At 41.5% G+C, this 23,632-nt stretch overlaps 3 protein-coding genes across 5 annotated transcripts in view; 1 reads left to right on the forward strand and 2 right to left on the reverse strand.

Annotated features, from left to right (window-relative positions):
* GLUD1 (glutamate dehydrogenase 1) overlaps positions 1 to 4,289 on the reverse strand; it is a 42,773-nt gene extending 38,484 nt beyond the window's left edge. The window contains exon 1 of the mRNA XM_069067198.1: positions 3,632 to 4,289. Within this exon, the coding sequence (XP_068923299.1) occupies positions 3,632 to 4,070 (439 nt within the window). The 5' untranslated portion in view covers positions 4,071 to 4,289. The remainder of the gene's footprint in view (positions 1 to 3,631) is intronic.
* Positions 1 to 23,632, reverse strand: part of CPN1 (carboxypeptidase N subunit 1) — a 472,336-nt gene that overhangs the window by 223,639 nt on the left and 225,065 nt on the right. The gene's annotated exons all lie outside the window — the stretch shown is intronic.
* SHLD2 (shieldin complex subunit 2) overlaps positions 4,499 to 23,632 on the forward strand; it is a 90,769-nt gene continuing 71,635 nt past the window's right edge. The window contains exons 1-2 of one of the 3 annotated variants that reach the window (XM_069067199.1): positions 4,499 to 4,682; positions 7,486 to 7,556. The gene's annotated coding sequence lies outside the window, so the exon portion shown is untranslated. Of the gene's footprint in view, positions 4,683 to 4,706; positions 5,711 to 7,485; positions 7,557 to 23,632 lie in introns of those variants that run through there. The other 2 variants (XM_069067200.1, XM_069067201.1) reach the window with 2 other exon arrangements.

The following is a 23,632-nucleotide window of genomic DNA, read 5'->3' on the forward strand; positions in this document are numbered from 1 at the left end:
AAAAAGGCTGATTTATTTCCATAAAAGTCATTAGGGTGTCAATATTTAATAACTACATTAACCCCAAACTCTAAAGATTAAACATTTAGATAGTATACATTTAAACATTTAAGAAAACTTAACACATTATGCGTAACATCCCCCAGCCTAAATTCTGAGCAGAATCAAGATGGGACAAGAAATTTTCAAGTTAAAATATGCCCAGTATGAATATCTATGTGTATGTGTACCTAGTGCAAATACATTCTAGAAATAATCTTCCATAGAATTAAATGTAAATGATAAAAACGACCAGTCTTTTAAAATAAACTCAACAAACAAAACATGGGTAGGAAATTTGTTCTGTAGGCAAAATTGTCAACTTAAAGATATATATTGTAACATAATAAAGCAAAAAGTCATACTTTAATTGACTCTAAGCAAATATTCCAAAGTTGATACATACAAATGAGTTCTATCCCTGTCAAAGTAGTCACCCTGGGAAGAAATGTTTAAGGCTCAAAATATTACTCTGCAGCATATTCTTCTAAATCAGGCCTGCACAATCTACAGGCTGTCAAAAGATTTCAGGCAGCCCACAAAAAATGTAGGATATTTTCCTCTATGTTTTTCATGGGCTGCTTGAAATCCTTTGGTGAGTGGCAGGTTGTGAAAATCTGCTCTAAATACTTCCAGTAGACAGTGTGATGTTGTGGACAGAGCATGGAACTTGGGAATCAGGAGACTTGGGTTTAAATTCTGGACCTAATACTTTCTAGTGGTCACTGGCAAATCATTTGACATCTTTGTGAGAAAAGGACTTTGCAAAGTTGATACATAAACGTGAGTTATTGCTTTCTTCCTTTCAATATGAACTTGATGTGTGTAAACAGCCAAGCTATTTGGAAAAGCATATTCCATAAAGTAGTAAAAGTTTTATATTCTAAATTTGTATCATGGGGTATCTCTATTAGTTCTAAAAGAATTCTAAGAGGGACAATTAGGTGGCACAGTGAATAGAACACTGGACCTGGAGGGAGGAGGACCTGAGGTTCAAATCAGACCTCAGACACTTAGCTGTGTGACCTTGGGCAAGTCACTTAACCCCAACTGCCTTGCCTTTCCCCCTTAAAAAAAAAAGAATTCTAAAAGGAAGTCCAAAAATTGGTTGTTTTTCAAAATGACACCATTACTGGAGTGTGTGTGTGTGTGTGTGTGTGTAGCCTCGGGAGAACCATTTGCACAAATTAAGAACTCATCTGAAAAATCTAGTTTCTTTTTTCTTAGGGGGAAGAGTGGTGGAGGTTCACATAATACATGGAAGAGATTACTCCTCAAATCTTAATGGTTTAAACGTAAAATATTTAATTCAGAGTGTGGAGACTGATCTTTCTCAGAACTGTTTCAAGCTTTTTAAGTGTTTGGTGACTTCAGATACTCTTAAGTTTCCTAAAGTATTTGTACTATAAAAAGTCATCCATTTTTTGCTGCTAAATTCAATATTTCGGTGTTAAAGGATTTTGCTGCAGCAACAGGAGGAAGATATGACTTTGCACTAAGCTCCAATTGTTTCATATTCTACATGGTTCAACCATTGTACATGGTTCCCCTTTATTTAAAAAGATGGTCAGAAAGAAATTCGACCTTTCAGAGGTTTTGAAATTAAAACTAGCAATGGAGTAAAAAGACCACTATCATGTTCGAGATCCCCAATGCCTACACTTCTAGCTCATTGCTTGTAGATGTCTTAAATATCCCTCTGTTCAAGTTAAGTCACTGATTTAAAAAAAATTAAAAACTAAGGCCTAAAGACCCATGCTCAGGACATGGCACTTGAGTCCTCAAAAGGGTACTGGCTCTGAAGTCAGAGAACTTGGGTTCATATCCTGCCTCTGACACTACCTGTGTGACCTTGGAAAAATGATAACTTCTCTGGGCTTCAGTTTTACATCTGTAAAATGAGGGGGTTGTATGAGGAGCTTCTGATGTCTCTTATTTCTAGCAGTCTGATCCAAATGGCCTTTCTACTTCACAAAATCAGGAAACTATGACCCACGGGGGCAGTTACTCACCAAGGTCACATATATGGGTGGTGTCAATACAGATTTATAAAGTAAAATTCTGTAAATCATTAAGCTGGTGATCATTCATTTAAAATGCAGTTCCAAGCAACTGCTATTCCTGAGCTGGGACCACTAGAAATTGCCCAAATTTTCTTTGTAGTAGAAAGATCTTTTTCTCAAGTCTCTGTGAACCACATTTTAAACTTGGCTGGCCGAAGAGAATGGCCCATAAATAAGCCCAGTGTGGCATAAATAACACCGGGTCCTGACACTCCTCCCCGCTTACTGGCACATAAACTTCCCTTTAGGCCTCACAGGGAACAGGTAGGAGGCTCTTAAAGCCTCTTCCACCTCTAGATTTACTGCCCTGATCACAAAACTAACCTAAGTAACGATCTTTCCAAGACCAACTTGGTTTCCTATTTAATAGGAAGCCTCTCTCTGCTCAGGATTCTTTGCACAAAGGGATGAACGCACAGGAAAAGTAAAGGACTTAAGCAAGGTGGGAAATGAAGACGAGCTCCAAGACACACACTCGTGCATCAGGGTAACGGGGTTTCACGCCGCCTGGGAGCCCTGGCGGGACGCCCTTCTCAGAGCCCCTAATCAGCAGCTGGCCACGCCCTTACCACACCCCCTGGAGCTCTTTCATTCTACTGGCTGGCAGGCCGGCCAGAAGGCGCCTCTAGCCTGGCAGTCCAAGCACTTGTTTATTGGAGGACCAGTCAAACGCTTTGGGGCATCTTGGGGGTGCCCAGGGCTCCCCAAATTAAAACCAACCGCACAAACCGGCAGGAAGAGCCCTCAGGGAACAGAGGGCACACCCGAAGGTCCGAGCGCTCTGACCCCAGTGCCTGCGATCGAGGGGCACTGATTTTAAGGGAGAGCGGGCGGGCGACCCGGTAAAAAAACAACCAATACCTCCTGAGCAACTGAGCCCAGAGCGGAATGGAGAGCGACCCGGGAAACCTTCAAGTGCGTCTGCAATGACACTCGCTGGCTAGCCCTCCTTCAGTAAAAGGGTGGGAGTTACGGTGACTTTTTAAAGGGGACACCAGGCACCCTCTGCACAGACAGGGTAAGGAGGGGTCGTAGCCCTGTCAGGAATAGGAGGGGGCTGTCTTGTGTCCTCTTCCACACATCCCAACCTACACTTTATTTTAATTGGAAACATTTAGCACCAACAGCCCCAAATGGTGCATCCTAGAGAGAAAACTTCCCAGGGGTGCCTCGGTCCGCCCACTACCCCACCTAGGTACATTGGCTAGGGTCGGGAGGAGCAGGCGGGCGCCCCCAGCCCCACTGGGGCATTGGCTGGGGATGGAGGAGCAGGGTGGGCGTCCCCCCCCCCCCCCGGCACATTCGCTGGATTTGGAGGGGCTGGGTGGGCGCCTCCGCCCCACTGGGCACATTCGCTGGGGCTGCAGCAGGGGTAGGGTGGACGCTCCCAGCCCCACTGAGGCATTTGCTGGGGTTGGAGGGGCTGAGTGGGTGTCCTCCCCCGGGCACATTCGCTGGGGTTGGAGGAGCAGGGTTGGCGCCCCTCGCCCCCCTGGGGCACGGGTTGCGGCTGGGGTCCCATCACTCACCTCCCTTGCAGGGGGTGCGGTGCTGGCTGTGCTGCGCCCGGTAGCCCTCAATCACCTCCCAGGAGCCGTCGTCCCTCTTGATGGGGAAGGTGACGCTCAGCACATGGTTGCAGGGCTTGATGATGCGCAGGATGCCGCGCACCCGGTTGCGCTTCTGCTCCTCGCTCTCCCGCGTCTTCAGGTCCTCCACCAGCTTGTCCTCCACGATGCTGGAGCCGCGGTCGAAGAAGCCCTCCACCATCTTGAAGAAGTTGGGATCGTCGTCCCCGGCCCCGGCCCCGGCCGCCTCGCTGTAGTGGCGTCGAGGAGCCGGCGGTGCGGCGGCGGCGGGCTGGCCCCGGGCCCGCAGGAGCAGGGCGGCGGCGGCGGGCTCCGTAGCGGCGGCGGCCGAGGCCCCGGCCCGGGACAGCTGCAGCGCTTCCCCGAGGTACCGGAACATGACGGCGGCGGCGGTTCCGAGAGGGTGGCGGCTCGAAGACGGGGACTGCGGGGCCGGTGGGAGGGAGCGGCCGATCGAGCCGAGGCTGCCTTCCTGGCCGCTGCTTTCTCCTCCCCTCTCGGTGCTGGCAACCTAACGGGGAGCAAAGGAAGCGCTTTCCGGGACTGCAGCCAGAGCTACGCCTTTTAATGGCTGGAGCGCAGGGGGCGCGGGGGCGGGGACGTGGAGGAAGAGCGGGGGCGCGTGCGCGCCCAGCGCCACTGCCTGCCGGGGGTAGGGGGGGGGGGAACCCCGGCCCCCAACGCCACCGCGGCCGCCGCCGCCTCTATGACGACCGAAGCGCGGGCCCCTCCCGACCACACCCCCGTTCGTGCCCGCGCGCGAGGGAGGTGGGGGAAGGAGGGGGCGTGTCTTCAGTCGGCGCGCGGCCTAGGCCGCGCCCGGGGTACGGTGACGGGGACAGCGTCGCTCCTCCCGTCCCGGAGCGTGGCCCCTCCCCCCGGCACTGCCGGGTCCGGGGCGGGCTCCGCCTCCTCCTTCCGGCTCTCCCCTCTTCTCCGGACTGCGCCCTCCCCGCACCTTCCCAGTCCCCGTGGCCTGGGGGTTCCTGAGGTCAGTGGGCCGGCCCGGGTCGGCCGGAGACGCCCAGGCACGGCCGAATTCGGCCTCTGGGGCTGGGGGAGGCTTGAATCGGAGGCCTAGAGTGCAGACCCCGCCCCCTGCCCCTGGAAGGAGGGCCGCGGCCTATGGAGAGGCCTCGTTCTGTTGCGGCTTTGGCTTTGGACACCGGAAGACCGGGGTTCCAGAGCAACCGCATTGTGTGACCCTGGGCGAGTCACCTAACCCACTACACCAGGCGGACTGGTTTTTGCTCCCTTTTGCATCCCCATTGCTGGGCCCAGGGCCAGACACAGTAGGCGCTTAGTCTCTACGGTTCCATGTTTGGAAAATAACGGCCCTTCCTGCCCCCAGCCCGTGGTCCCCTGGGTCGGACCCTTGTGACCACCTACCTGCCCCGAAAGAAAAGCACTGATTAGACATTTACTGTGTGACAAGCGCGAAGAGTGAGGCGGCCTGCGCTCTGAGAGCTCCCGCTTAATGAGGGCCAGAGCCACAGCCGAGCTTCCAGTGACCAATCGTTTGGAAACGCCGGTGGGCTTTGGGGTCAGATGCCTTTTTGCAAAGCAAATCGTCGTTTTGTTTTCGCTTTTCATTTTAAGTAATCAGTTTTATGCCATAAACTTGGGCAGAATGCCTTCGTGTTGTTTTTTCAAGGCAGATGTTAACGCCTCTTTAATGTCATTTCCTCGTATACAATGATATCGGTTCCTGGTGTTGAATCATTTGGCCAGACTTTGGGGACGAGCACTTTCTTTTCTGGGTCCTCAGGAGCCGTAACCGACCTCCTGTAGGGGCAGCTTCCCAGGATGATGACTGAGGGCGCAAGACCCACTGGGGTCTGAAGGGAGGTGGTGGTCCTCAGCCGGATCTCCACTGGCTAACCTCGAGTGAGGATTCTCCAACCAGATTCTTGTTCCTGACGCCTAGTTTAAAAGAAAAAAAAATTAAGTGACTCTTGAAAGGCTTTCCCTGTAGACTTTGTTTGCTCTCTTCCCATAGTTATGCTTGGGGACTCCAAGGTGGGCAGCCTGGTGGCCTCATGTTGAGGGGGGTTCACAGACTGTCCAGTATCCACAATAATACAGGAAGACTGAGTTTGGATAAGCCCAAAGTCTCAGTTAAGTGGCAGGCTGCTAGTTGGGTCAGTGTGGAATGCTAAACATGGAGTCAGGTAGACCTGAGTGCATTCAATACCTGGAATAGTAAAGTAGTGGTCATTTCTGGGCCTTTAATGAGGTTACGCTCCTAGGAAATTGATAGGAGTTAGTAGGTAAAGGTTTAGAATCCTTATTAGAGGGGAGCACTCCAGGAGATTGGCAAAGTAGTTGATGAGAGATAGGGTTCAGACATAAGAATGTAAGTTCCTTCTTTGACCCTTCTTTGACCTTACAGTCTAGTTAGGGAATGCGGTTAAGTTGTTTGTAATCAAAGCACAATACTCTTGATTTAAAATATGTTTAGGCTTCAGAAAGGGTGGAATGATAAGTCATTCACTGTGATGGAAACATGGAGGAGATAAATTTTGTGCAATTAAATATTAGTGTTGGAGAAATTTGATTGTAGGAAAATTTCAGGTGCCATTGATTGCCAGAATGAGGAATATGATACCACCAGAAGACTAAGGGGAGCAACTGAGGTTATTTTGTGAGGTAGATAACATATTTCATTGAGATTAATCTGATGTTTAAGATGATACAACAAGGGGGACCAACCTTAAAATAGGAAGATGCTTTGGTAGACTATTCTTTTGTTTTTCCACTCAAGTTTTTCATTAATGTCAATGAATTAGCTACAGGAAATTCACAGTTAACAAAATTAATTTTCAGCAATCCTTTCTATACCATAAAATATATACTCAAAAATAGGAAATTACTTTGTCACCTTGATATTTCAGTTTCTTCATACTATGAAAAAGTAGGGGTTTATACTAGATGACCTCTGAGATCCTTTCCGGCTATTATTTAATAATTCTAAATACAATTCCATTAAATTCTTATTTAGGAGTATTGTGTTGGTTAAATGATAATTTGTGAAGTTTCATCTGTATGATTAGCAACATATTTGACTAAAAAAAATCAAGTGATTCTCGAAAGGCTTTCCTTTCAGGTTTGTTTGCTGTCTTCTCATATTTACAAGTATTATGCAACCTGTATAATACCTCAACATAGCATTAACTTTATATTTTTGCTTCTCATGAGGAAGGCTTTTATATAGAGCTATATAGTAAATTCTTCGTAGTTCTAAATTAGGCACTTAAAAGTACAATGATTCATGTCATTGTTAATCTAACATTAAATCATCAACTTGTGCATTATAACAGTGTTTAATGGCATAAATTTAGGTGACTTAGAAATTACTACAAATTCTAAGATATTTAATTTACCCTATGTACTAGAAATTCTTTAATTTTCACAGTCTTTTCAAATGTTTCAAAATAGTATTTCACCTAATTGATCCAGGTCAGCCAGTGATCACAAAATCAACAACTCTTGCCTTCTAAGCACTGTGCTGGACTCTGGGGACAATCCATACCCTCAGGAGTCTTACATTCTAAAGGAAACAAAGCCATACAGAAATATATACAGAATAAATATAAGGAGAATAGATAAAAGAAAGTTAAATGGAAAGTGGTTGAAGAGGAAGGACAGGCACTAGAAGTTGGGAAGGCTTTATTTAGAAATGTACTACTGTTACTGACAACTTCCTCTTTTATAAGCGCAATTATATATTGGTTAAGTTACCATCATTTGTTAAAGAAATACTTTAATTAAAAGAAATATATCTTCATTTTTAGTGAAATGTATGCTAAGTGTCAACTGGTGCATCTTAGGTGGATCTCCTAGCTGCTTATGGTCAGAAAGTAAGGTAAGGATTTCCTTTACTTAATTATATTATGTATATTTGTGAATATTTGACTTACAGCTTATATTTTTGAAGTTTATTTCAGAAGGTGTAGTACAAATGACTGATATAAATTAAAAGTTAGAAATTTGTAATAGCTTTTCACTTAAAATTTAATGTTTTGCTATAGGACAATCACATTTTGGAAGAAAGTTCATTAAAAGCTGAGTTTTATCGGTTCAAGTTAATATTTTTTGATAGGTGTAGCCTACGCAAAAGAAATGGTTAATTCACTGTAACTGTTTCAAAACACATATTAATCCAAATTGAAGAAATATTCTGAAGATTTGTTTTATTGAATCTCATTCAACTATTATTTATTAAATTCATCAAACTGTTAACTATATCTAGGGATAAAACAACATAAAAAAACAAAAGTCTCAGTCTTCAAGGGTAGCCATTTATGTCAGATTGAAGAAAACTATCTTTTTTATCAGTCCAAGCATTTGTTAAGCTCCTAATAAGGCCTTATTAGCTGAGATAAAGACAAGTGGGTGAGTTCTTAGGAACTATTCAGTCTTTTTTTGTAACAGTAAAGTCATTGAGGAAAGGGATGTGCTGAAGGAGACATTCCGTACATTTATATAGTAATAGCAAATATTGCACAAAATGGAGTCAGTTATAGTCCCTCTTCCCGCCCCCCCAATCCACTTTCCACAAGGATAAATTGGGAAGGCACTCAGAGGGAAGGCACTAAAATTAAGGAAGACTAGGAAAGGCTTCTTATAAAAGATGACATTTTAGTTAGAACTTGAAGAAAGCCAGAGAGACAGGGAGGCATAAACAAGGAAGTAGTGAGATCCAGTTATGGAGGACAGTCAGTAAAATTTCCTGGAGTGTGGAGTGTTGTGTGTGAGGAAGCAGGGCCATGTGGGCAAAGAGGAAGTGAGGTGTTAAAAGAATGGAAAGGTAGGAAAGCCCAGTTACGAAGGGCTTTAACTACCAAGTAGAGGATTTTATATTGATCCTGCAGGAGACAGGAAGCCACTATAGTATATATTGAATTGGGGGGCAGGAAGGTGACCTGATTAGACCTGCACTTTCAGAAGATCAGTTTGACAACTGAGTAAGGAGGATAGGCTGGAGGTGGGGAGAGAGTAGAGGCAAGGAGAGCAACCATCACTGTTGAAATAGTCCAGGTATGAGGAAGTGAGGGTCTGTACCAGAGTAGTATCATTCTGAGGGAAAAGAAGAAGGCATATAGAAGAGATGTTATAAAAGTAGAATCAATAGAACGTAGTAGATATGGTAGCTGAGAGAGTGTGAGGAGTCAAAGATAGCAGGGAAGATGGTGGTACCCAAGACAGTAATGGGGAAATTAGGAGGGGAGGGAAGAAAGCTAATAAGTTCAGTTTTACATATATTGAGCTTAGAAATCTACAGGACATCTAAGTTTGAGATGTTCAGTAGGCAACTGGAAATATAAGACCAGAGATCAGGAAGAGAGGCTAGAGCTGAATAAATATATCTGAGAATCATCTGTGTAGAGATTATTGTAAAACTTAAGGGAATCGATGAGATTACCAAACAAAATACTTAGAGAAGAGGGCCTAGAACAAAGCCTCAGAGGTATTATTTGTGGGTATGACCTGGATAAAAATTCAGCAGAGAAAACTGAGAAGGGGAGACTGAATTAAGATGGTAGAGTGAGAAGAAGCAATTGAGTTTAGCTTAACATTACCCCTTCTCCAAAACAATCTAGAAAATTCACCAATACAAATTGTGATTGGGAAAGCACATAAATGGTATACACAAGAAAGAGTTCATATAGTGGAGAAGACAGTAGGGGGAAGAGTAGGTGACATTTGAACCTTACTTTTATATGAACTGACTAAAAGAGGGAAATATATACATGCATACATAGAAATATATCCCATCTAACGAGGAAATAGGAGGGAAAGGAGCTATGGAAAAGATGTGGGGAGAGAATAAGGGGGAGAATAGATTAAGGGAGGCAGTAGTCAGAAGCATTACAGACTCTTAAAGAGGGGTCAAGGAAAAAAGAGAAGAAAAAGTGTAAGAGAAGAGGATGGAGGGAAATAGATAGCAGTCATAACTGTGAAAGTGAATGGAATGAACTTACACATAAAATAGAATAGGAGAGCAGAATTTATTAGAAACCAGACTCCAGCAATGTGTTGTTTATATGAAACATGTTTGAAACAGAATGACACACACAGAGTTAAAATAAGGGACTAGAGCAGAATCTGATATGCTTCAGCTGAAATAAAAAAGGCAAGAGTAGCAATCATAATCCCAGACAAAAGGAAAAACAAAAATAGATGTAATTAAAAGAGATAAACAGGAAGAACTACATTTTGCTAAAAGGTACCATAGGCAATGAATTTAATATCAGTATAAAACATATATGTACCAAATGGCATAGCATCTAAATTCATTTTTTTCTGCTTTTTTTTTTTTTGGAGGGGGGAAGGTAAGGCAACTGGGGTTAAGTGACTTGCCCAAGGTCACATGGCTAGTAAGTGTTAAGTGTCTGAGACCGGATTTGAACACAAATCCTTCTGTCTCCAGGGCTGGTGCTCTATTTACTGAGCCACCTAGCCTCCTCCATCTAACTTCTTAAAGAAAAAATTAAGTGAGTTACAGGAGAAAATAGACTATAAAACTAAGTAGTAGGGGACTTCAGCTTACCCTCTCAGACCTAGATAAATATAACCAGAAAAATTAAAAAAAAAAGTTGAAGGGATGAATAGAATTTTAGAAAAGTTAGATATGATAGAACTTTGGACACTATTAAATGAGAATAGATAATAATGAGCTATTCTTAACTATCTATGGTATTTGCACAAAAATTTACCATCTAATAGGGCATTAAAAACCTCACAAAGGTGGAAAAGCAGAAATATTAAGTATGTCTTTTAGTGACTGTGATGCCATAAAATTACATTGAGTAAAGGGTCTCTGAAGCAAAGACTAAAAATTAATTGGAAACTATATACCTTAATCCTAAAGAATAATTGAGTCAAGGGGTAGCTAGGTGGCACAGTGAACAGAGCACGGTCCTGGAGTTAGGAGGACCTGGGTTTGGATCTGGCCTCAGACACTTATCACAAAAAATAGCCATGTGACCTTGGGCAAGTCACTTAACCCCAATTGCCCTCCAAAAAGCAAAAAAAAAAAGAATAATTGAGTCAAAGAACAAATCAAAAAGTCAATAGTTTAACTGAAGAAAATAGAAGTAGCCCCAAGTAGGTGAACCAGGAGATAACATCATCAGGAAAACTAGAAAGAAGAAGATAATCAAGAAAAAGAAAGTGATCAACAGAGTCAGAGCCTGCAGAGAAATCAAGAAAAATGAAGATTGTGAAAGAAGCCATTAGATTAGTCAGTTAAGAAATGATTGGTAACTTTGGAGAGAGCATTTCAGTTGAATAATGGAATTGAAAACCAACTTTATTTTCAACTGCAGAGAGTTAAGAAAAGAGTGAGAAAGATCAAGTATAGATACCAAAAATCAGCCACAAAAATGAGGAGACATGGAATGGATCTAGTTAAGACTTTTTGAGGATAGGAGACACTTTTTGTTATTTGTGTTTTTGATATTTGTAGTCACTAAGGAAGCAGACAGTAGACAGGGAGAGGTTGAAGGTTAAAGAGTGGGAATGATATAATCTTCTGGACAAGATAGCATGGAAATGGGATCCCTTATGTATGTAGAGAGGTTTGCCTTAGCAAACAGGAGGACCACCTCTTCATGTGAGATGAGTGAAGAAGGTGATGACGCCAGAAGGCATATAGGTGACTGAAGTCGAAGAAGAGTGGAGAAGAGGGAGCTCTCAGCAGAATGGCCTTGATTTTTTCAGTAAAATATGAATCAGGGTTCTCAGCTGAGGCTGTACGGATTGAGGAGCCATGGGAGATTTGAGGAGAAATGAAAAAGTTTGGAAGAGCTGCTGTAGTGAGTGGGATAGTGAGTCAATTAAGGAGTTATAAAAGGATTGACTTGTCTTAATGAGTTAACATAAATTTGTAATGGACCCAGTCAGCACAGTTTTGTGATTTTCTCTAGCTTCGTTCAGCACTCATGATTTAGGAGTGAAGGCAGCAGATGGTGGGAATGATTTGAGGCAGGGGCTTGACAGAGCAAGATCTTCAGTAGGATAAGGGGGCAGGTGACAGGTGTCTCAAGAAGAGGACAGAATAGAGTTGAACTGGTTCAAGGTAGGGAACTGGTCAAGGTAGGGAAGGGAGGTGAGTCTAGTGATGGCTAGTGAGGCTAGTGATGACCTGACAGAAATGAGGGGTGGAGGAGATTATGGTTGGGATGGGGAATAGGATTTGGGTTTGCAAGGTGGAGGGAGAGAGATAATAACAAAAATAAGAGAATTTCAGAGTTCATCAACATAGAAGTAGAACACTTCTGGGTGATGCCAGAGTTAAGGGTATGACCATCTCTGTGTGGCACTAAGTGGAGGTGGAAGAGTAGTTTATGGAAAGCCAGTAAATTGAGGAATTTGGAGGTTAGGGTGTTTGAAGGAGTGTCAGTATGAAGTTGGAGTTCTCTAGTATGAGGACAAGAGTTGGAGAGAGGACAAAGTCAGAGCCAGGCACTAAACTTGTTGAGGAAGGAAAAAGAGTGTGCTGGAGGTCAGTAGACAATAGCTACCCCAGTCTTGATTGGATGATGGAGATCCAGTGAACTTCAGAGGAGAAATTTCTGAGTGGTAGTGATAGAGGGAGAATCTGGAAGTGGCACTTCCATCTGGAAGCAAGAAGTATTTTCACCCTCATCTGTCAGTGGGGAAGGAGGGGGGTGGGGCGGGGTGAGTGGATATATGAGTGAAAGTACATCTGGGCTGGAAAGAGGGCTCAAGGAAGAGGGATCCAGGTCTCATTTAGTGCAAGAAGATAGAAGGAGCGAGAAAGGTAACTAAGGTGGAAGCTTGTTTGTTCACTGTGGAGCAAGCATTAAAGAGAAAACAGTGAAAGGGGTAAACAGGGTTGGGTTGAGGGGATGGCATTAAAGGAGTGGTCAGTGGGGGCAGTCTTGGCTTGAAAATCTTTTCAGTAAGGAGAGAATGAGGATTGGGAATAAAATAATCTGAAGAATGAGTTCAGATAGTTTTATGATAGGAGGTCAGTGTCCAGTGCTGTGGGGACATGGGTGTCCTAGAGTATGATGGAATGGGTAAACCCAGCAATTGTCGACTGGGACCAGCTTGTGAGGGGCTTTAGATGCCAACCAGAGGCTTTGTACTAGAAGAAGCTCCTGGAGCTTCTTGAACAGAGGAGTGACAAGAGTCAGCCCTGGGATATAGGAATAGCAGTCTGGCCATTGTGCTCAGGATAGAGAGATTAGAAACTCAGAGAACCACCATCTCCAGGCTTTGTTGCTGCCCAGTAGTGGCTCCTCCCTCCTCCATGCTCCCCCATCTCTCTCCCTCACATTCAGACACTATGATATAAGAAATGATACTGTTCAATTGATCAGCATTTTCTGAGCTTTGAATAATAAAACATTACTTTTAAAGCTTGCAAAGTGCTTTATATCACTTATTTCCCTTGATCCTCACCACAATCCTGCAACAGAAGTACTCTAGGTATAATGTCATTATTTTATTACAGATAAGGAAACTGAGTTTGAGGTATAACTGGTTGTCCTTTGTTCTCCAAGAGGACCAAAATGACCGTGCTAGAGTCAAGTTTCATTGTGTCAGCTGTGGCTCATCAGAGCACTACAAGCTCAGAATGTGAACATTTGGGGGAGATTCTCTAAATTTGCATATCTCCCATTTCTTTTGAGCTGTTTCAATTCTGCTTTACTCATAGAGCAAATGATGTGGGCACACCATGCTGAGCAGTCCTGTGCCAGTGTCTCCCATGTCACAATCAATTTCAAAGTTCTTAAGAGAGACCTTGCAAGTGTCTTTGTATTGCTTCTTCTGACCACCGTGTGACCACTTGCCCTGTGTGAGTTCTCTACAAAAGTCTTTTTTGGCAAGCATAGGTTTTGCATTCGAACAATGTTGCCAGCCCATTGGAGTTGTGCTCTCTGAAGCAGAGTTTGAATGATGCTTGCAGAGTTCTCTTGCAACATGAGCTGTTCATCTTTCAGGTCTATCGGATTTTGTGTTGTCTATAAGTGTGTGCACATTCCATGTGTCAGTGGTGAGTGAAATCAACTTTTCAGACATTTTTCTACATTTTTTTGTGTTTCAGTCACTGAATGGGATTCCCCATCTGCCCACAATAATCAGGTCAGGGTTGGATGAGCAGACAATTTTTAGGGTACCTCTCCTAGCCCCTTTCTCACACCAGGAAGTAAGCAGTGCGATCCTTAAAAGGCTACTCAGACGCCCAGGGGGCTGCTGGATTCCACTGCTGCTTCCAGTGAGAAGAGGACCCTATGTCCTGGGCTGCCTCTGTGCAGCATGTGACTACAGCTCCCAGTGTATCAACCTGCTGCTTTGTCATTTGGGACTTTGAGATAAGTAAAATGGTAGGATTTTATGGGTGTGATGTCTTTTGATTTGTGTGTAAATTGGAATTAAGTGAGGCAGAGTCTGAGGTATAGCTAATGAAACCTCTGAGAGACAGTTTCCAAGTAATTAATAATCAATTTATTAGTTAGGCTAGTTAATAATCAGTAAATTGATGGTTTCTCTCAATAACCAATGATGCCAAGTTGAGACTCTGAAATGCCATAAATCAAAGGTGTACCTTCTGACAGGGAATTCCCCTGATGAGTGAAATGGTGGACCTTATTAAATATCTAAAGGAATAAAAGTCTTCAGCTTTTCCTGCTGAAAGTTCGAGGAACTGTGGCTTGATCTTGAGACTCAGCACTTCCCAGCAATCAGGGCAAGGGAAGCCAATTCCATCTGGACCTCTCTAGCTAGTTTTATCCTTCATGAGCTAGGTCGCCCTAAACTCTCATAGAGGGGATCAAGGACAGGGGTTCTTTACTCAGGGTAAAGGGTCTCCCAGACTGACTTGTATTTATATTCTAAACAGAAATGAGGTTTCCTGGTTGGGTGAGATCCTGCCCAACCTAGTTAATGTAGCCCTGGGGGCTAGGAGTGATCTTATCACTCAGTCAAGCCCTTCAGAGACTGACCTTGTCAGGAGTTGGGTCTTAAAAGAAATAGGAAAAGGATGGATCACTAATTAATAATTAGTTTTTAATATAATCTTACAATATTAATTTCCCCCAGAGAGAAGTTCTGACGAATGATTTGAACCCAAATCCTGTGTTCTGTCTTCTCTGCTCTACTTCTTTTAAAGTGTATTTGGTTTAATTTGTCTCATGCCTTGGGAGACCCACCTTGGGTTTTAATCCCCCTCTGAAGGCTTACTTTTTCAGGGCCTCACTGAAATGAACTTCCTGAGATTTCTTATAAAGTTAATGTCACTAATAGTACATGGGTCAAAAAACCCCACAGTTTTTTGCGTGGCCTTTTCTAAGATCAAATTATAAAACCTTTCATTCCTTTCCTAGAATGGGGGATGGAGAGCTAACCTCAAAGTCAAGGAGACCTGCATTTAAAGCTTGTCCTGGCCCATTGTTCCCAGGCAAATCCCTGAACCTCCCTGTGTCCCAGGACCTTTATAGGGCTCTGTATTGCAGAGCACTAGCAAGATCTGCCCTGGTGGAGTGCATTTTTCTTATTTGTCAGGAAGTTCCCTGCCAGTTCATCAGCAGACATTTTTTCAGAGTCCAAAGCAACTGCATTGGACACTAGAAGAAAAGAAACAGTCCCTACCCTCAAGGAGCTTATGATCTAGTGAGGGAATAAAAGTGAAAATATAGAGGTAAGTACCAGGTGACTTTTTGGAGCTGTAGGCAGCAGTAGCTAGGAGACAGGTGGGGAGACCAGGAAAAACTTCACTTAGAAGGTGACAGTTTTGGGGAGGAAATATTTTGTTTTTCTCCCTTCTCTCCCAACAATTGAGAATGAGAGAAAAACAAAACCCTTATCATGAACTAGTATAGTTGATGAGGTACAGGCTGTGAGAGCCCTTGAGCTCTCCTTGAATCTTCCCACAAAAGGCATTTGCCTGAGGCCATAAGCCTTTCATTATAGCTTGGCCCAGATCTCAGTTACTAGCCTAGCCCTCCTTTGTCCAGCTACTTCCCACCCTTGGGCCTCCCAAAATATCTATGCCCTTAAACCAGCCTAGTCCTCCATTGTCGGTCATCTCCAGGTACCCTTCATCTACTTCCCACCCTTCATCTCTCCTTACTGGAGTCTGACCTCATTTGACTCCTCCTGAAGACCCTCCCCAAACTCCTCCTCTAGACCACCCCTAAATCCTCCCACAACCTTTCTGTGTATCAGCTCCATTTTGCCTTCCTGAGAGCCAGAGAAGTATCTAGGGCAGACTCACTCTGTGTCAGATGGTTCTGGTCCCCTTGTCCAATGCAAGCATCATAGATACCAAGGCTTCTTAAGAGTCTACCCATTATGGCAAATCTTTAATAAACTTTGCTTTTCTTTAGCTGAGAGAAGACTTGAGTGGAATTCATTCGCAGGCATGTTGATATTTTGGGGTCTCGCACACCCCTAAACTTTATACCTCAACATAATTAAGCAAAACAAATTTCTGCACCAAGCATGCCTAAAATTTTTGTGTCTCATTCTGCTCTCAGTCTTTTGCCTCTCTTGGAAAATGAGTGGCATGCTTCATCATCAGTCCAGTGGAATCCTAGTTAGTAATCATGCTAATCAAGGTCTCTAATTCTTCCAAAGTTTGTCTTTACTATATTGTTGTCCTCATAATTTGTTTTCTTGGTTCTATTCACTTTGCAACAGTTCATATCAGTCTAACTAGGTTATGAAGAGTTAGCCTAAAAAAAATGGACCTTTTCAAGTTTAGTCTTGAAAGGGAGAAGAGATAGATGGACTAATCAAGGGAGAGATTTTTGAGGTTGGGGGATGTTTGGGTAGCAGCCAAGCAGCCAGGAGACAAGGAAAAATTAAAGATTAGTGAATAGGGATGATAGAAAGGCTGGAGAAGATGGGGTGGTTTAGGTCTGGTGAGGAGGTTAAAAAAGGATTGCTTTGCTACAGTGGAGGCCCAGTTTAGATTACTTAACATGAATTTATAGTGGACCCAGAAAAACAGGATTATTTATAAATTCCAATTATAAAACTTTAAAGTGTTAAGAGTGTCTCCGCAGAAAACTCACAGTTTAATCCAAGATCAACCAGCACTGTCAATAAGTTGTTACTGAAATAAGAAAAAAAAAGGAAATTTTAAAGTACTTTATCCTTCATTCTACCAACACTGTGTTGGTGTTATAGATATTTTTTACTCCTCCTTTACAAACAAGGAAATTAAGGCTCAGACATTTTAACAATCTTGCCCATAGTCACACATTAAGTTAATTTGCAATAAAGATCATTATTTTTCACTATTTTCCATGTAATGTTAATGTTTTACCCTAAAAGTACACACATGTGAACTGTTTGTTAAATAAAATCATTACTAATTTATCCTATAATTCAGTCATTATTTTTTTATTTTTCATATAGTTATTCTTGTTTAGTGTTAATTACTTTAAACAGTGCCTGGAGCACAACATTTTAAATTAAACCTAACATTCAAATATTCTGATAGAATAAAGTAATTCCATTTTAATTTAAACATAAGATTTATTAATATTTACTAAATATTAGTCTCAGTTAACTATTTTACCCAGACACCGGTGAATTTCCAGTCTCTACCTCTGACAATCAGCTTATCAGAAGTTAATAACATTTGCTTCCTCAAGCATATAGTTAATATTATTTTACTTTTAAAATCTTTATTGATATCTCTTATTTTTATATCAATTATATTTCCCAGTATATTCACTTGTCTACCTTGAGAGCCATCCCTTATTACAAAATGTAAGAAAGAAGGGGAAAACCCCATTTCAGCAAAACTAAACCACGTTTCTGTTTGATATTATATACTGAGTTCCATTGACCCTCTAACTTGACAGCTTTCAGTGTTGTCCTTTGATTTGTGGGTGCTGTTCTTTCCATTTACATTGTTCTAGGCACTGAATCTGTTGTTTTCCTGGTTTTGCTTACTTCATTTTTGCATCATTTATATGTCTTCCTGAGCTTCTTTATATTTGGTATATTCATCATTTTTTAAAAATACCTTTTATTGATATCTTCAGGGTTGTTTTTTTAATATCACCAAACTTTCCCTCAGTAATCTTTCCCCTCCCCCTCCCAGACAGCCATCCCATGTAACAGGTAAAATTTTTGAAGGGAAAGAAGAAAAGAAGGAAAACTGATAAAACATCAAAAAAAGGTCTGAAAATGTATGATGTGCCACACCTGTGCATCTTCTCCAGCAAAACTGCAAACAAGGGTGGGGATTTTTTCTCATATCTCTTCTTTGGAGCCAGGCTACATTGTTGGCATCTTGCTATATTCACTTTTGATTGCCTTTTGGTTAATCTTCCCACTTATATCGTTGTTGTCTTTGTTTGTCGTTATCTTGACTGATTACTATATCAGTTAATTTAAATCTATGTTTCTCTGTATTATTCATTTCTTATGGCACAGTAATCTTCCATTATGTTCATGCACCACATTTTAAGTCGTTTCCCCAATTGATGGACATCCACTTTGTTTTCAATTCTTTACCACTGTAAAAAATAGCACTCTTATTGTTTGTATACTTCATTTTTGAAGAGAATCAATGATATTACAGGGTGATATCTTGACTCTGCCTCACTTAAATCAAATTCACATGCAAAAAGTAATACTACAAGTATTTTAGTGTATAAGGCCACTTCTTATTGATGGCCTCCTTGAGGTATTAGTCTTGTAAAGGAATCTCTGGGTCAGAGGGTACAGACATTTTAGTCACTATTTCTTCAATTGCAGATTGCTTTCTAGTATGGTTGTACTTATTCATAGCACCACCAACTGTACGTTAGTGTGCCCATCTTCCCACAACCCTGCTGATGAGGGATAGCTCCCAATAGGTTCAGCAGGAACTGATCATATCTAAGACCAGAAAACCTGCAATAGCATCTGGAAAGAATTCAAGGTCTCAGGCTTAGTTGGAGTGAGAGTTGTCGAGGTTTATTTTTATGCTTCTACAGCGGGCAAGAGTCCTTAGGGGACCTGCAAGTGAGAGGGGTACAGGCTTTTACTTTTAAAGGGTAGGGCTGCCATTGTCAGGGCTCACCAGATGGATATAAGGGACTTCAGTGCATAGATAAAGGTTAGGGCTGACTGAGAGGAACTTGTGACTTCAGTGCATAGATAGTTTAGATGAGATTTGGGCCAGACAGGAGGAGACATGAAGAGATTAAGTAAGAACAAAGGAGTCACAAGTTGTTGCCTAGGCAGAGTGCTGATAGGGGGAAGGGACAGAGTTTGAGGCTGGGAAAGGGATTTTACAGATTACAGTTTTACAATACAAATTGCAGTTACAATTGTACAAACTGGTTTTACAAATTGATTTAGACCCCAGGTACCCCATCATTCCCCCCTTAAACAGATGGGGCCCAAATTCATTTGGGACAGGGGCGACGGTCTCATCTTCTTGAACTGCTTCCAGCTGGGAAGGGATGTAGAGCTGTCTCTGCCTCTCAGGGTCCCATCATTCAAGGGGTGGGGTTGGTGGCCAATGTCCGGAATTTGGCCAATGCCAGATCCAAGAGGTGAGGGGTAGCGACTTCAGGTAACGGTTTATATCCAGCCTGTGCAATCAACTGCAAATGGAAAGCACTGAGCCTAGAAGTGACAAACTTAGCAAGGAGGTTAAGCAGACAAGGGCTATGATTAGGAGTGGGACCAAGAAAGGGGCCAGTATAGGTAAAAGCCATAACCACCATAAGGAAGAGGAGGAACCTGGTGCACTAAGGGCTTCATGAATTTCTTCCATCCAATTGGCCTTTTCCAGTATATTTGTGCAGAATTCTGTTGAGAATTATTGATATATATGCAGCAGTAGGTGTTAGCTAGGGCACAAACACCCCCATTAGAGGCCAGCAGATAATCTAAGGCTATGCGATTGTCCAGGACCACACTGGCCAGGGAATCCAGAGATTGCTGGATTTCCCAAAGGCTAAATGCAGTCACGGTTGCCAAGGCATGAGATATTTTGATCCCTTTTAAAGATACCAAAGAACATTGTCCCCAAAATCCCGTTTAACTTGTTTTAAAGGAGAAGTGCCGGGCTTAGTGATGTTGTAAATAGTCAGAGGGGGTGCGAGAAATCCCAGGGAGCACATCCCATAGTTCTTGTAAGGGGTCAGACACCTAGTAGCCAAGACAGCAGGTCTTGGGTCCTGCCAGGTGGTGGCATTACACTTTACCTCTTCCTCAGAATTCTCACCCTCTGACCCACCCATCCCACAAAGAAAGGAATATCCTGTGGGGAGCACAAATGGGGCCTGTTTGTAGTAGGCCTTGAACATGGAGGCTCCATGGGTCAGTTAGATTGCATGACAGTGTTCCCGGCAGAGAAGTCACCTGCAAGTGAAGGGTGCTGAGCCTAAAAGACACAAATCTAGCAAAAGGATTAAACAAACAAGGGCCAAAAAGGAGTAAGAGAAAATTGACCTGAAGTGGGGTGAGTATGGGCTAGTATAATCCATTACTCAGACTATTTCATTTTCCTTTATATTTTCCCATAGACAAGATACTTCATAAGTGTTTATTCTTTTACTGACATAATTGTACTGCCTTTAACAAAAGAGGTTCCTGACTTGAACCTCACAGCTAGATAGTAGACATATATCCTTGTTTATTATATTCACTCTAGAAGAAAGAGATACTTCAGAAATTGAATCTTTTACCTGTACTTTCAGTTACAAATATTAACTTTTGCTTGGATAATGGAACAACTACAAATTCAGATCAAAACAGCAAGATCTCTTCTGCTTTACAACTTATTACATTAATTTAGCAATAAATTTATCTTGCAAATGAAAGTTTTAGTAGGCCTTTTTAAAATCACACTAGAGATTTAAAATTTCTTCTAAAAGTATTTTCCCTTCTTTTAAAACAGTTCAAGATTCATAAATCATCACTAAACTTTTATGAGAGAAGTTGAAAACTTTTATGAAGAAAGTTGAAAACTTCTAAAATGATCTTAAGCAGTTTGCATAACTTTCTGCACGTATTCTAATCCTAGATGAAAATAACATTAGACTTTCCAGTAAGCTAATATGAAAGAGCTCACATCTTTTACTGACTCTTTGCTCAGATCATAGAAACCTGCTATAGAAGGAAAAAACAGGGACCTGTGACATTCAAATATGACAGGATAAAACATCATTGATTCTGTTTAAATTCAGGTTAGTTACAGATATCCAACCAGGCAGTATCCATTCCACCTCAAGGCTAGACTCAGGAATAGGTGGGGAACATTCCTTTTCAAAGGAACCCCATGGGTAAACTGAGCCAGGAGGGATCCCATCCCAGACAGAGGCTAAGATTGTCCCTCCGGCCTTTACCAAATGCAGACTTCCACCTGTCCACAGTACAGGATCACATTTCCTCTGAGTAGGTGTGGCATTTTCTCTCAGATACTGATTTAATGCAGATAACTATACCCAAATTCAAACTCAAAATAAAATTTCGTTGTGGTCCCAGATGCCTTTTACCTTAAACAACAAGCTTTACCAATCACAGCTTAGAGCCAGTTATAATTATTTCTATTCTCTTGTAGCTGCAATAAGCAATAAAGATTTGTCAGGTCCCATAACTGTAAGGAATTCCATTTACCATCTTTCCTTCTGAAATCTGAAAGCCAATTGATAAAAATCCTTTTTAAGCCTTGCAACTTTTTAGCAAGTTAGGTTCATTTAAAAGCTCCATGACTAAAACTCTTCCTTTCCCAATGACGTTGCTTAACAGATAGTTTCCAGGGGATTTGGCAGTTTTAATGGGGGAAGGGCTAATAATGATGCACCTGTTTAGCCAATTCTCATACAAGCAGGAGGATTGTTCTGAATGGGCAGAACTAGTCAGAATAAAGTTGTCACAGTTGTAGGTTTTAGCATTAAAACAGTAGCCAAATAACTTAGTTAACAGTCTTACAATTTTAAACAATCTTAACTTCCTTTTTAACAAAGACAGACTTGGAAGCTTATGATTTCCCAAATTACAATACTCCAAAACTCTAAGAGAAACTGTTTCTCATACAGCATAGATAGTATAGCTGTTTACCAGTGACAATATCATAAACAATTATCATGTTCTTAAATTTGAACTTTGAAATAAAAACAAAAGAATTACCAATCTGATGACCTTATAATTTCACATGAAGTTACACAGAACTAAAATCTTTTTTTTTTTGATGCCATACAACCAATGCACCCCATCACCTCCATCATTAACTATTTGCATCTTTTATCAATTCTGCCAAGGCATGAGATAAAATCTCAAGGTTGTTTGGATTTGTGCTTCTCTTATTCTTAGTGGTTTGGAGCATTCTTTCATATGGTTGTTAATAGTTAGCTATTCTTTTAGTAACTGTTTGTTCATATTATTTGACAACGACATTCAAACAGGGCAATTGTAATTCATCTTCCACTTGACAGACTTGATTTACTCCTATATTTATTGGGAAAGCTTCTACTGTATTCTCATTGTATATGCTGCTTGCTTTTGACTTTATGTAAATGCTTTTTATAATATTAAAAAAGGTGTCACTATACCTGCATACTGTGGAACATTTAGCATAAAAGAATGTTATACTTGTCAAAGGCTCTTTCTGCATCTGTTGAGATAATCATATGGTTTTTGATATTTTTTGCTTTTAATATGATTAATTATGTTGATTATTTTCCTAATGTTGAACCATCCTTGCATCCTCAGTTTAAATCAAGCTTGTTCACAATGAATGATTTATGGCAGGGAGACTGTTTGGCAGGATTTTATTGAAATTTTTTTAATCAATATTCATTAATGATGTTAGTCCATAGTTGTTTATCCTTTCCTGGTTTAGGTATTAGGACTGTGTTTGTCTCATAAAGAGTTTAGTAGGGTACTTTCTCAATTTTTGAGAATAATTTGTATGGTATTGGTATTTGTTCTTTAAAAGTATGATAGAATTCTCCCGTGAATCCAAGAGGCATGGGAGTTTTTTCCTTTGAAGATAATTCTTTTTCTCTTTCTAAGATTCAATGATTTAAAAATCTCTCTTTGGTCTTTTGTTAGTTTGGATATTTCATAGTTTTGCAATCATTCCTATGCTTCTTTAGCTTTCTCAGTTTCACTAGCACTTGGTAGGTTCTGATAGTTCTTTTAATTTCTTCTGGCAGCGTGAATTTACTTTGTTCATTTGATGTTTTGTTCTATTATCCCTCTTGACAAAAGGTTTATCAATTTTTTCATTTCTATGGGGTTTTTTGTTTCCTGCTTTAAAATTTCTACTCTAATTTTTAATATCTCCTCTTTTGTGGTCCTTAATGGTCCTCTTATTCTATCGAGGCAGCTAAGATGGCAACTTGGTAGTTTAAGTGCTGGACTCAGAGTCAGGAAGACCAGAGTTCAAACCCAGACTCAGACTCTTACTAGCTGTGTGATCCTAGGCAAGTCACTTAAACTGATCTATTTCAGTTTCCTCATCTGTAAAATGGAGATAATATTATTTACCTCCTAGTTTTATTGTGTGGATCAAATAAAATAATATTTGTAATGTACTGTACTTTGCACACCATGCTATGGTACAAAACACGCTTGTCATTGTCATTATTTTAGATTGATTTGTTGGCTTTCTAATTTCTTAAAATGCATATTTAGTTAATTGATCCTCTTCTATTTTGTTAATGCATGTTTTGGGGAAGAAAAACAATAGAAATTAATGTGATAACTTTATTACATATTCAAAAGGAGTAACAAGTTGTACATAATAGATTTGTAGTTTTGTTGCAACCCCTGCCCCAAACCAAAACAAAACCCAAACCATTCCTACTGGAGATGGAGGATAGAAGTATTGTAGGAATTTTCACCTGTCCCCACTAGAGAAATTAATTACTACCCTTTGCCCTCTCCTTGATCATTTTCCCCTATTTTTCACGAATTCTCCTCTAGGGGCCCAAGCCTTTCCGCCCC

This window comes from Petaurus breviceps, unplaced genomic scaffold (assembly GCF_028583685.1).
Source record: "Petaurus breviceps papuanus isolate PSGF00001 unplaced genomic scaffold, PetGlider_PUasm1.0 90740, whole genome shotgun sequence".
NCBI classification, from domain to species: Eukaryota; Metazoa; Chordata; class Mammalia; order Diprotodontia; family Petauridae; genus Petaurus; species Petaurus breviceps.